Source organism: Arvicanthis niloticus, chromosome 14 (genome assembly GCF_011762505.2).
Source record: "Arvicanthis niloticus isolate mArvNil1 chromosome 14, mArvNil1.pat.X, whole genome shotgun sequence".
Classification (NCBI taxonomy): domain Eukaryota; kingdom Metazoa; phylum Chordata; class Mammalia; order Rodentia; family Muridae; genus Arvicanthis; species Arvicanthis niloticus.
In genome coordinates, this window is record NC_047671.1 from 55,127,856 (window position 1) to 55,142,601 (window position 14,746).

General features: G+C 37.6%; 1 protein-coding gene across 1 annotated transcript in view; it reads right to left on the bottom strand.

Annotated features, from left to right (window-relative positions):
* Map3k2 (mitogen-activated protein kinase kinase kinase 2) overlaps positions 1 to 14,746 on the bottom strand; it is a 67,492-nt gene that overhangs the window by 17,342 nt on the left and 35,404 nt on the right. Inside the window, exons 3-8 of the mRNA XM_034517968.2 lie at positions 10,860 to 10,978; positions 9,392 to 9,432; positions 7,984 to 8,083; positions 4,638 to 4,751; positions 3,856 to 3,943; positions 758 to 888 (exon numbers count right to left, since the gene is read on the bottom strand). Of these exons, the coding sequence (XP_034373859.1) occupies positions 758 to 888; positions 3,856 to 3,943; positions 4,638 to 4,751; positions 7,984 to 8,083; positions 9,392 to 9,432; positions 10,860 to 10,978 (593 nt within the window). The remainder of the gene's footprint in view (positions 1 to 757; positions 889 to 3,855; positions 3,944 to 4,637; positions 4,752 to 7,983; positions 8,084 to 9,391; positions 9,433 to 10,859; positions 10,979 to 14,746) is intronic.

Here is a 14,746-nt window from a genome sequence, read left to right on the forward strand (position 1 = left end):
TTACAGAAGTCTTATGAGAGAAAAATATACTTTTCTATAGTCAAGTAATTGAAGCTACGGTAATTTTGCTTACATAAAAGTGAGCAATGGCCATCCCTATTCAATGGAGACAAACTATACAGTGCTTAGTGCTTAGAGACAGAAAATGCCACGGTACTGTTGGCACTTAGGCAATGGAAGGACCTAACGGCGACGCCACAAAAACACAGGGTACTTCAAAGCAGAAGCACTTTTAAGTACTAAAGACAGTTCACAAATCACACTTCATAAAGTATTTATAATTTTACTCTATCTTTAAAGTATTCATTAAGTCGGCAGTGTTGGCATATGCCCTCAATACCAGTACTCTAGTCTTCAAGGCCAATCTGATTTACAGCACAAGTTCCTGGACAGTCAGTGCTACACAGAATGACCCTGTCTCAAAAAACTTAAATACATACATAGATAGATAGATAGATAGATAGATAGATAGATAGATAGATGATTTATTAAGAAATCTGAATCTTAATTTAAGATTATAAGCCAAATGCATCATAGATGACCAATACAAAAAAAAAAACCAGTTTGTTCTACTATTTTTGATATACCAATACAAAAAGGTATATATAAATTAATGAGCAGTTTATAATAACTTGTTGACTTAAGAAGCTAGATTAGAGAGAATGTACACACACAGCTCGCTGTCTGCTACATCACACTGGCCACCTGAGCAGTGTGTCTTAGAATAGAGGGAAAACTAGCGTCCAGTTCTGCTTACTTGGTCCATGCTCTCGGGAATGAACTCTCCTTCACTGGTGATGCTAGTGAATGACCCATTCCGGGCAATCTGGTGCAGTTCATCTGGAATGTATCCTGGGGGAGGGGAACTTCTATCCCTATTAGGGGGACCTCAAAAAGAAAAATTATAAAGTTTTATCCTTCTCAGCAAGGAAATTAATTTTTGTTTCAATTAAATAAGTCTCATTTCTAACTACATAAAAAAATAACGTCGACAAATAAAATCCAGTGTTTACAAAAGTTAATCAGAATATTCAGGTTCAGATCTTCTTAAAACCTTTCTAAATTCACACTTTACAACCTCATTAGAATGTGCTAATTCACACTCAAGTTTTTCTGACTGTTGACAACCATATCATGGGCTGATAAAACACTACAGAATCTTATGCCACAGCTTTTGAATTTCCAAAGACAAACTGTATCTGCCTATATTTAACACAATCTGTGACTGACATCTCCATATGGGAAAGGAATAAGGGCTCTGCAATCAGGGCATGATTTAAATCCCAGTACCATCTTAGTGTCTTTGGCAACTGGTCTGCTCTCACCTGAACACAGTACTATATTACTTCTTATAGAGAAGAGCCTGGCAGTCATTTAATCACTTTGTTCACAGGAAATGATACTTTACTAATCAAGTTGTTTGCTTTCCTTGCAGTGTTTTTTAAAGTAAACAAACATATAAGTGTTGTTCTATTTAAGTTTAAATTAAAAAAAGAAGTAAACATATGTAACGGGGTCATCTGTTAGGTAGGGAGAAGGAGCAAGAGGCCTCATCTGCTGGCTGGAAAGAGGTGTGTGCTAAGCTCTGAGTGGAGCTCATGCAGGCTCTGGAACACTCACAGCCACACTCATTACTGCATCCCTGATAGTTTCGTCTTTCTGCATACTTGTTTTTTAAATTATAGAGCAATATACTCAATTAAAAGGAGACTGAGAAAGAAGGGCGCTATAAAAGTTTCTTCATACAATTACTTGACAACTCATACATATTTCTTAATATTCATTTAATGGGCTTATTAACACACTCATAGTAATTCTGCATAATTTTCAGGTTTTTTCTTATCCTGGCACCAAAGTCAAACAACAAGAATACTTACTAGTGGGTTAATATTGAGGAAATCAAAAAGGCAATTTAACTAGTGCACGTAAGCTTTTCCTGTCTAACAACTGAAATGCAGTGGCTGTTTGACTTTACTTCCACAAAGAAAGACAGCAGCTGTGCCTCCAGTTTGAGAAGTGCTCTGTTTATAAGTGCTCTGGTTATGGCTTTAACCCCATTGTCCAAAGGCCAGGGTAAAATTACTAGTCTCATACTGAGAGCGACAGTGCCAGAGTTTGAATTCTCATAACTCGAATACTCTCTCACTGTTGGTGGTGGTGGTGGTGGTGGTGGTGGTGGTAGTGGTGGTATTGTTTTGGTTTTGGTTTTGCTTTTTAGTAATATCAAGCATATCTGAGTAAGGACAAGCCGCTTTATGTGTGTGTCATCTCTGTGGGTCATAGCTCTAGTTTTCTGAAATACCCATGTGAGACAAAACATCTAAAAAAGAATGGCCATAAAACAGCTTCTTCTAACCTAGGCCCTACCCACTTGTAGCAAACATGCAGCTTGGCCTTCATGTGGACCTCTAACAACTGAAGCGGGTTCAGCCTCTGACTCTGTGGCCTGCCTCTGGATCTCCTCCCCCTAGCTGGGCTGCTTTGTCTGGCCTCAGTGGGAGAGGATGTGCTTAGTCTTGCTGCAGCAACTTTATGTGCCAGGGCGGGCTGGTACCCATAGGGGACTTCATTGGGAGGATAGGACAGGGAAGAGGGGGTGGCTACAATTGGGATGTACAGTAAATAAATAAATTTTTTAAAGGCAGCTTCTTCTAGAAAACAAAAGAAAAACAACTGCTCTAGTTACTCACATGCTAATTTCATCCTCAGCTACCCTCTTCTTACTCCAGTCATTTCTAAATCTTCAACCGAGTGTCTTATTGTGTCCTGCTCTCATTTTCTCTTCCCCATTTACCTGTCTCTCCTCTTCTACTTCCTCTTCAAATTTATGCCTCAGTACAAGAACTCATGAGATCTGGAATGACTACATCCTCTGCCCTATCTGTTAAAAATAATTGTATCAACTGTTCTTTAAGCAATGAAACACTTTTATTTTGTCAATTTTTTTTTGTATTTTGAATGATACTTTAAGAATTTACTTTATTATTTTTATTTCTGGGCACATGTGAGTCTACATGTATGCACGGGCATGTGCATGTGAGTGCCAGAAGAGGCCAGAAGATAGTGCTGGATCCCCTACACTAAGAGTCATGGATAGTTGTGAGCCACCTGACATTTAGTCCTTTGCAAAAAGAAGACCCTCTTAATCCCATCTTTCCAGCTCCTTGTCAATGTTTCTATGGCAACAAGCATGGAGCGTTCAGAACACTGTTAGTACAGGCTCAACAAGGCTACTTCACAAGATATAGTACACGTATCTTTATTTCATTTCATCAGAAGCTTAGGCATAAGAAATGCAATAATGATGATAAATACAATAGGATACCGAGAGAACAATAATAAAACACGGTCTAGATATTTTTAGCCATTTTCATATTGACAGTATATCCTGGAGACACCTAAAACCCTAGGGAACTTAGAACAAGAGTCCAGTCTACTCACTTTACTGTCCTACACTTATTTTCCCTCTATTCATATACGTATGAGTCCAGTCTACTCAAGTTACTGTCCTACAGTTATTCTCCCCTATTCATATCATAAGAGTCTAGCCTACTTATTTCAATGTCCTACAGTTACTTCCTCCCTCTATTAAACTGACAAAAACCTCTTCAAGATTGTACTTGAATTTTTGAATATTAAAATATTCTGTGTAGAAAGAAAATTTTTAAATTGGTTGTTGCTAGTCCTACAATATGTGAAATTGATTTCTCAGGAACATTGGATAAGACAAAGTGACTAAAGTATGTAACTGCAGAGAGATTATTTCCAGGGATCTAGTTCATGTTACCACACAGTAAAAGATGAGAAGGATTTGAGAAATCACTTGTTTTCTTATTCAGACCCTGCCTTTCTCACCTACTACAGATAGCCGCTTTTTCCTCTCTGCACCAAGTGGTGTATTATTCAAATCTTCTGATGATGGTGATGCTTCTAAATTAGTAGCCTATAAGAGAAAAGGGCAATTAATGCTATTCTTCCCACTTGAGGCTTTCAACAGAATCATCCTCTTGCTAGAATACAGTCTAGCCATCCTCTATTCTTGTTGGGCCTTTTAAAATCTACTCTTACAAATTTTAATCTACCAAAAGAGTGTCTCAAGCCTACTACCCCAGATACTTGGAAGATGAGAGCAGGAAGATCACTTGAGCACAGAAATAAGAAGGGAGGGAGGGAGGGAGGGAGGGAGGGAGGGAGGGAGGGAGGGAGGTTGGCTGGCTGAAACGGGGAAAAGATGGACATTTCAAAACCAGTAAGATAGTACATCAGGTGCTTGCTGTCAACCCTGATGACCCAAGTTTAAATCCTGAATCCAACATGTGAGACTGAGAAAACTAATCTTCATACATGTGCCTGTGGCATGTGCACATGCTACCTCATCTACACAAAATTAGTGTAAAAAATAAAAATACAAAACGAACATTTCAATTCTAATACAATTCTTCTCAAATTGCCAGTTTCTATCAGTTTCACATGTTTAATATATTATTTGTAATTCTAACTATATAGTTTTGAGAAGCAAAGATATTAAGAGACAGCAATAAAAATTATATAAATTTACAGTTTAAAAATTAAAATATAAATATAACCCTGATTACAATCTTATAATCTTCAGTGATAAATACAACTCCAATTCATACCTGTGTACTCCCATTTGTTACAAGTAATATCTTGAGACTCTTCATGTGAATACTACGATCTAGCAGTTCCACAGCTTTGTCCAAGTCATCCTGGGTAGTTAACGGAATTACCAACTGAAGAAAAAGAGGAAGAATTATGCAGACATCACACCGGTCAGATTCCTCCATGAGCAGCTTCATTACTAGGGAATTATAAATCTCACCTTATATTTTATTACTACAGTGAGAGTCTAAGAAGCTTACATATCTCTATTCTCTACTCCAGCATTCTGCTCTCTCTTTCGGCACCACTAAAGTCTCAGAATGAATAAAGAATTAACATTTTTTGCCTTATTAATCACTACATTCTTCTAGTAAATATATGTAAAAATTAATTTTCTATGATATTTTTGTAACACTGGTAAATTAAGGTATTAATAGTAAGTATTGTTAAATTAAGGTAAAGTAAGTATATTTATGCCTAAGAACATTAAAGGGCACACAGACAAATTATATAAAGTAAGTCACGACTTTTCATCTGCACAGATAAAATTCTTAATTCTTTTTTTAGTAGTAACCACAGGTTTACAGTCTGCCTGGTGTGTTTATAAGTAACAAACCTTGGGGATCAAGGACAGCTGCCACGGGAAGGTGTCATTGGCCACATGTCTGTACTAACAGTTCACCTGTACTCATCTCTGGTCGTGGTAGTCTAGACCACTACACCCTAGAACAAGTATGCTGAGTGAGTAATCATCTCAGAAAATCCTCAATGTGAAATCTTTCATTAGTCCTCCCTCTCATGGCTAAGATGTTATAAAGGACAAAATCAACCAAGAGGTCGATGAAAAAAAGTATGATTCACATGAATTTATAAAAATTAAAATCTTTTATTTTTTAAATAAAAACAATTCTTGCAGCTTAAGGAGACTGTCAATGATATAAAAGTATGCATCCTTTCACTGGAACAGAAACATCGAGCAAAAACAAATGAACATATGCCACACTTATTAGCCACCTCTAAGCATGTGAAATGTGAAATGTTTAAATGTAAAGTCTACTTGGCTGGGAGTCCTCTGCAGCAATATCCCCTGGGGATGAGGACCCCTTCAGCAGACACAAGAAAGAGCAGCCATTGACAAATGCTGTTCAGTACATAGCACAGGGGGAGCACTAGAGGTGCACCTGACCCAGGACCTACTATGGTATGGAATCACACTCTGTAGTGTTGCATGAAAGCAATGTCTTTTTTTCTAAAGACTGACCAAAGTTCAAGGCCATTCTAGACTATGCAGTCAAAGTTACATGGGAAGATTCTGTCTCCAAAGTATAATACATTAATAAAAATAGAAAAATGAAAAGCTGCTAACTGTATTTACAAACCAGATGTGACTTCTGTCTTATACTCTGCTAACATTTATCTACTCTGTACTTAAAAGTTTATTTCCAATTTCTATTTGCAGCTAATTTTGTGCTGGTACACATCATCTTTGTCCCATTTCCTACTGCTGATAAAACACCCTGGGAGGGAGGAGAAAGGGGAAAAGGGGTAGATGAAGGAGTTGGAAGGTAGGGTAGCTTTGTTTCCCTGAAAATGTTAGGAGATAATGATTCACGGTCAAGTTATTTACATGGGGAAAGAGTCTAGGTAGGGGAGTGGTAAAATGAAGAAAGAAGGGAAGATGGCCATGAAAAGTCCGTTATCCAGAGCTGCCCCATAGGACAGTCAGTCATCTACCCCTATGTACGTCACCTGTGTCCATACTGCTAGAAAACCTCGAGAACTCCAGGCTGGCAGCTGAACACCCGGCCAGTATGTACATATGATAAAGTACCAAGAAAAGACTGGGTAAGAGGCATGCTTATGCATATTTAAAAGACTGGGTGAGAGGCATGCTTATGCATATTTAAAAGACTGGGTAAGAGGCATGCTTATGCATATTTAAAAGACTGGGTGAGAGGCATGCTTATGCATGTTTAAAACCCCAAATTTCTTGAGAAGTAAAATTTCAAGATACTGCTGGAGTACTGTACACACTCCTCTGCTCAAGACCCTGTTTCAGATGTAGATGTGTACTTATGAAAACATGTCCCTCTGCCTTCTTGGGATTCCTATCCAGGTCCTGCTATGGCTGTTTGTAAGCTGGTGCAGGCAGAAGGGGCTGCCCCTGGTGCTGGTGTTACTGCTTGCAGCCCCTGGAGCTCCATCACAGAGCAATGAACTGTCTTTTAATTCAGCAGAAGTATTTTGTGTTGTATGTAAGCGATCAGGCTGTGCTGCTTATGCTGATGAATTAAGTGTCTTCCATGTTCAAGAAAGCATTTGCATCTCTGTGTTATTTTCAAGTATTTTATTTGCGCAGAGGGTTTCATGTGTTGTCTTAGATCAAGTTTTACTGACTTCCCTTATCACTCCATCCCCACTGGTGCCCTTTCTATAAAACTGTTCTCCAGCTGTTTCATCTTCCATTCTTCCCTTCAAACTCTTTATAGGGCTGGCTTTTCACACCAAAGTCTCAATGTGAATACTGCTTCAGTTGCTAGCCTTTCCTTAGTAACATAAAGGGGACACTCGCTGACTTTTTCTTTTCTTTTCTTTTCTTTTCTTTTCTTCCCTCCCTCCCTCCCTCCCTCCCTTTCTTTCTTTTTGACAGGGTCTCAATGTAGCCCTGACTGTCTTGAAACTCATTATGTCTGCCTCTGCCTCTGCCTCCCCAGTGCTGGGATTACAGCATGTACCACCATGCACCGCTTAGACTTTTATTTATTAATGACAAGACTTTATGTATTTCCTTCAAAGATCTTTAACTCCTCTGCTATCTGCTTCTTCTACAAACCTGTGACACCTGTGCCATAAAAGGCTTCAACTCATAAACCCTACCATTGGGCCAGTAAAAAAGTATTTTCTGAAGATTAAATTTAAAAATTAACTAAAAATTTTAAAACCCCACTAACAGGAAGAAACTTCACTTACCATCTAATCCAATTCTACTCTCAAGATTAAAACAGGTTCCCTGAAAATACAGCAAGTCCTCAGGGTCACAAGTACTGACCCCAAACATCAATACAAGAATCCAAAGCATTCTAATATTAGAACAATTCTAAGTATCCTGGGGAAGTAAGTTCACTGAATAGAGTAAACAGAAAAAATGGAAGCAGGAACAGCGAAGTGGTATCTACTTCCTCCCACTGTACAGTCTTAGTTGTATGCACAGTAGCACCCCCACTTAATCAGTAAAATCTAAATGTACATCTCACTCCTCTAATGTACCACTTTTAACTTATCACCAAATAACACAATCTCTTATGTGAACACACTAATTTTCCAAAATAAGGTCTACTAAAAAACAAAATAGCATATGTTTACCTCGTTGTTGGTATAGTGTAGATCCATAGACTGCCCAAAGGCAATTTTAGACTTAGACCTCAGATCTTCTAGTTTAACTGGTCTAGTAACCTGTAGGATTCTATACAAAAATGATTTTTAAATATTTTGTTTGTCAGAAACAATATACTTACAATAGTTCCATTTTGTTAGATAAAAAAATTAAGTAAAAATTATAACACACTTGATCAAATACAGAAATTTCAAAACAAAATTTATGATTAAATTTTGTTTTATTCTAATTATAATTTAAGAGAAGATTCTCCAAGTTTTTAATTGACATTCACATAAATATTAAAGCTCAATATAAAGTGCTACTTAGGAAAGTGTTTAAATTTAATTAACTATGTGACATATGTGTAACAAAATGCAATGAAACTGTTAAGAATAATAAGTTCCTCATCCTGTGGAAATCAAATTCTGATTTCTGGATCCTTATCAATTCAAAATCTTAGCACATATTTTATGTAAGCATCTCTAAGACATCATAAAAGATTGAAGTAAGATAAAACGATGGTATTTGCTCCCTCTATTCCTCAGGCCTGGCCAGCCCAGGGAGCGTGCACTAAGTCTAGAGATACCACGTCAGGTATTAGCCTCACAGGAATGAAGCCACTTCCGCATTAACTTTATAAATCACATACTAAGTACAGAGCTGAAGGAATGGAAGAGCTAGCAAACACCTAGAAAATAATCCCAGATAAGGACTAGGTCAGACAACAGTCTATTAATATGTAAGGTGTATTTGTTTTCCTTTCTTTTTTTCAGTGCATCCAGTGAAACATGTTCAGACCTTCAAGTTACAGGACTTGTGAGAAATGTTAGATTCCTTATGATTAGCAGGCCTTTTACTAATACAGTGAAACACTGATAACAAAACAATTATCTTCTGTGCTCCTGTGAGGTTTTTTTTTGTCAGCCCTCACCAGCTGTACTTCCACCCTGAGGCAGAGATAGCAAGAGACACCAGGCACAGATGGCTAAGCTTACATTCCTGCTGGTAAGTACCTGCAGCCACTGTTCCAACTCACTTCTATAATACTATTAACAAAATATACACCACAACATTGAAGTCTTTTGAGGATAGTTAAAATTTTTATCTAGTGAACATAAAAGTAAATAGTAAAATTTTAAAGTGTATTATGAAGTGATCTTATTTACTTTCCAATTTTGCAAAGTAAGCACATTCAGTACTTCCAATGTTTAGCATGCATTTTGACATACCCTATTTCTCGCCAGTCTAGGTACCTGTTACCCATTACCAAAGATTAGTTCATTTTCAATTTCAAAACCACAAAACTTCATTCAAATCTAAAAGAATCCTAATAGCTTACCTAGAATACACATTTTATTGTATGATTTAATTAATATGTAATATTTCCTTGCTTACCTTTTTTCTCCTCTATGTTCAAATTTGACTCGGACATCATTCTATAATAAAATAATATCAGCTATAATCATGCAGAGATCAGATAAATTTTTCCTTAATCTACTCATTTAACACAGAGCAGAGAGAAGGGGTTTCATTTTCAAGGTGCAATTCCAATCACCTAACATCTGCCAAAAAGCTGAGTTGAGAATGACATCATCACATCTGACAACAGGAATGAACACCAACATCTACTAATGCAGGAACGGCCTGCACTAAGGAAATGCCGACTGCTTTCCTGGAGTCCTTCCTCTTCTGTGTGTTTCCAAACTTCTGACATATGTTTGTTGGTTTGCTTGTCTCCCCTGTTAAGTTCAAACCTTCCACTTCTTCTCTTAAAGGAAGCACTTTAGAGCTTCTTTCTGCATGCTCAAACTGCCGGTACTTTACCCTCACATTTCAGTAGTCAGTCCCATAACTTAAAGAGCTTCTAAATATACAACATGGACACAAAACACAGAGGTATAATTCATGTCCTAGAGTAAAGCAGGGCAATGTGAGCTTTCATTGTGTGACTTCAAGTGGCATGAGATTTAAAACATAAATCTGCTTATGTCTACAGCATTCCACCTGTTATTTTCTGACCTAAGATGACCATGAACAATGGAAACTGTGGGAAGAGGGAACTCTAGTATTTCAGGTTCTATGCTTTAGCTCATGTTAGTCTTGTTAACAGGGATCAAATCACCCCAGTAATAAGCATCCAGAAGAGACTTCTAGGGAAAACAAACAAAAGAAACTGCTTATCTTGGGTGGTAAAGAATGCATGAAATAGTAACTTTAGCAAGCAGCTACCATTCAGCTTTTAAAAATGTATCTTCATTTTTTCTTGTCACTATTTCTTCAATACTGTACTTACACATAGCATTTATATTGTATTACATATTAAATATAAATACAAAATTTAAAATGCACTTATCAGATAATATACTAATAAATACAACATTTGATTCAAAATATAAAAGAAGTCTATGAAATGAAAGTAATTCAGCCAGGCAGTGGTGGCACATGCCTTTAATCCCAGCACTTGGGAGGCAGAGGCAGGCGGATTTCTGAGTTCAAGGCCAGCCTGGTCTACAGAGTGAGTTCCAGGACAGCCAGGACACAGAGAAACCCTGTCTCGAAAAACCAAAAAAGAAAGTAATTCAAAGAACAACAAAATACACTTATTAAAATACTACTGATATTGGGATTAGAAAGAGCGCTCCGTGGTTAAGAACATACACTGCTTTTACAGGGGACCAAAGTTCAGTTTCCGACGCCCATGTCAGGTAGCTCAGAGGCACCTCCAACTCCAGCTCCAATGGAATCCAGTACTGCCACTTTCCATGGGCACCTACAATTTCATGTACAAACTCCCACAGAAAGGCATTCACATAGTTTAAAAATAAGAAAAATGAAACCTTTTAAGTATTACTGAAATAAATACCTGCTTTTTTGGTGACGAAGGTTTTGTTTTTCTGGTTTCTTGTAAAGATAATGCTGGCCGACTGGCCTTATGAAGGACAGCCAAATCTTGCATGATTGAATTCAAAGCTTGCTGATCATCTGGGTATTTAAAAAAAAAAAAAAAAGACATAAATTCACATACATTTTAAAAAGAACTCTAATGTCAACATATATTTATCATACTCATCAAGCAGAATTTATAATGGAATTTAATAAATAAATGAATTAGTTGGACTGGAGAGATGGCTCAGCAGGTAACAGTGCCTGCTGCTCTTTCAGAAGAGCCAAGTTTGGTTCCTAGCACTCCCAATGAACAACTTACAACCATCTGAGATGCCAATCCCAGGGAATCCTGTACCCTCCTCTAGCTTCCCGGATACCAATACATCCTTTACTGTTAAAAACAAGGTCTCTCTGTGTAGTCCTGGAACTATGTACATCAGGGTAGCTCTGAAGTCTCAGAGATCCATCTGCCTCTTTTTACCAAACAAAATGTTAACTATGTTACAAGAAACATACACACACACACACATACACACACACACACCACCTCTGAGAAAAACATCAAAACTGCTTAAGTCTCAAGCTCTGCATAAACTAGGCATCTATACATGAGACATTTTTGCTTTAAATATTTTTTATTTTACTTATTTTCTATATTATTTTTAACTCTGCGTGTGTGTGCGTGCGTGCGTGTGTGTGTGTGTGTGTGTGTGTGTGTGTGTAGGTGTGTAGGTGTGTAGGTGTCTGTGTGTGGATAAGTGTATATGAGTGCAGGTGCCCATGGAGGCCAGAGGTGTCAGATCCCCTAGAGCTGGAAGGTGGCTGTGAGTCATCTGATGTAGGTGCTAGGAATAGAACTTGGGTCCTCTGAAAGAGCAGCATGTGCTCCTCATAGCTGAGCTCTCCCTCCAACCCCATTCATAAGAGAGGGAGGTAAAGTCATTCTAATTCATTCAGTGACTTAACACCCTGAGTCAAAACAGCCTTGCTAGAACAAATTCTTTTCTATGGCTCATAAACAAAACACAAACCAGGTATCAAAAACCTTAATAAAAATTTTAAAAAATATGAGGAAAAAAATAAACCTTGTGTAAACATTATCTTCCTTTACCAATTATATCCACATCACAGACTTCATTTTAGAGATGTTTTCCTCTTACTGTTGCTTACAGAAAAAAACAGAAAAGCTCCATCTGTGGACAATGGCCTACTAACACTTTAAAGGTTTCTCTCAAACTTCTTCCCAAGACTACAAACATAAGAAAGTGTTTATCGGGCTGAAGAGATGGCTCAGCAGTTGAGAGCACTGGCTGTTCTTCCAGAGAACACAGACTGATCTTCCAAAGGATGCTGGGTTCAATTGCCAGCAACCACATAGCAGCTTACAACTCTGTCTGTGGCTCCTATTTCGGGGGATCTAACTCTCTCATACAAGTGTACATACATGCAGGCAAAACATAAATGCACATAAAATAAATAAATAAAAGTATTTACCAAAAGGACCAATAGCAATTTAAAGGTAACAGTGTGGAGCTGGAGAGAGGGCTCAGCAGTTACAAACACTGGCTCTTCTTGCAGAGGACCAGGGCTCAGTTCCTAGCACCCACGTGGTGACTCCAGCTCCACACAATCCTCTGGATTATTACCTCTTTTATACACCACAGGCACAAGACACACATGTGGTGCATAGACATACAGCCAGGCAAAACATCACTTACACACACAAAAAGGTTAGTTAAAAGTAAAAATATAAGAAAAATTCACTCCTTAGGAAACAGAACTCAGAAAACTAAAAGGAGGACTATAAAGCATAAACTTTCAGTGTCTTCCAAATAGTTTTCCTTTAAAATCATAAACATGTAGCCCATCTAATGCCAATCACAAACTATTTGGAAGACTATGAGACAACAGATTTTTGCTAGTAAATCAATCTACTAATTTAACAACAGATAAATCAAAGAATCAAAGGTCTTTACAATAAAAATTTTTAAATGTAGCCATTATTCTGGGCAAAAATTTATCTTCCTGGAGTAATAATAAGAAAAACTGTTCTGTAAAAGAAATCATTAAAAGGAATCTGTAATTCAATTGTCCCAAAAGTCATTTGACTATATAAATAGCTAAAATATATCCTTTGCTGATTTTTAATATTCAACATAGCCTATAAGCTAAAGTATCTAATAATTAAGGTAAAACTGCAATGCTTTTATTAATAAATTCCAGATTAGGTTATTACATTTATTACTTATTTGTGTGGGTGGCTGTGCACTACAGTGCGTATGTGCTTACAGGAGTTGTTTCTTGCCTTTTCCCATATGAGTCCAGAGAATCAAATTCAGGTTTGTCAGACATGGTTTCAAGTACCTTTACCTGCAAAGCTATCTCACAGGCCCCAAGAGAAAAACAATTTAAGACTTTATTAAAATTTATGTGTATATGTGTGTACCTGCCTGAGTTTGTGTGTGCCACATGTGTGCAGGTGACCATGGAAGCCAGAAGGTTTTGGATCCCCTCAAAATTAAGATACAGATGGCTATGAACTGCCTGATGTGATGCTGAAAACTGAACTTGGGTCCTCTTCAAGAGCAATGAGCACTCTTAACTCCTTAGCCATCTTTGCAGCCCTTAGAGAAAATATTATAACCTTCTTAAAAGCATCTTTTATAAAATAATATTTTTCATGGTGTTTACTTAGTCAAACAGTAACTGACTCAGTTACAATGTAATCACAAATAATATGCCATAAAAATGTCCACATCAGACTGTCCATTCTTGATAAAAATTGTCTCAATTTGAGGAAGCTCAGACTGATCTCAAATAGAGTAAAATCACTTGATATGACAGTCTTTAAAAATGTTAGGGTCCTTGGGGCTGGAGAGATGGCTCAGGGTTGAAGCGTATTGGTTGTTCTTCCAGAGGTCTTAAGTTCAAATCCTAGCAAGCACATAGTGACTCACAACCATCTGCAATAGTTAAAAATCAACTTACTATATAAGTTGAAGTACAAGTGAAAAAAAAAAAAAAGTGAGAGGCAAACAGAAGTAAGAGTGTGTGCAGTCTAGAGCTATTAGAAACCTGCTTAGAGTGGACAGGCTGGGTTCCAGAGAATACCACACACAAGGCACCATGTGCGAGGCTACCAAGAGGTAGAAGAGAAAGTTTCAAAGCAGGAACGTGAAGCTTTGGCTCCAACTACATACAGTGAGAGTACACTAAGCCTTCCAAAACAAGACTCATCTAAATGTCTTTTTAATTCTACCACCTACATTGTGTGTGTGTGTGTGTGTGTGTGTGTGTGTGTGTGTGTGTGTGTGTGTGTGTGTGTGTGAGAGAGAGAGAGAGAGAGAGAGAGAGAGAGAGAGAGAGAGAGAGAGAGAGTTTTCTTAAAAACAGTTGGTTAAAAAGTGAGACAAACTTTGGCAAGTAAAGGTCAGAGTTATCAGGACCAATCTCAGTTTAAAAACAGCATACAATTAATTACTCTGTCCACTTTCCTCAATTTAAGGTCAGGCAGACCATCTGCTTCTAGTGTCTGTCTAACTGCTGCCTCAGAACAAAACCTTCAATATTAAGGAGAAAAGGAGGCAGAAAAAAAGAAAAAATGATGGGTGCATAAACTGAATGCCTGAAACCCATCCCTATAGGGCAGACTGCTTCTAATTAAACTCACAATGCCACAGAATATTGCAAAAGAAATTGTCTCTGCACATTGATGACTTGATTATTTACTCAATTATAAAATCTGATGACTTAATTTCTAACCAAATCACAAACCCCTGAGCACTTACTTTCAATTTCTCTACTGGTACCTGCAGCAAATGCTCATTCCAAAACTGTCACAACAGAAAAAGTACTTCAACTCAA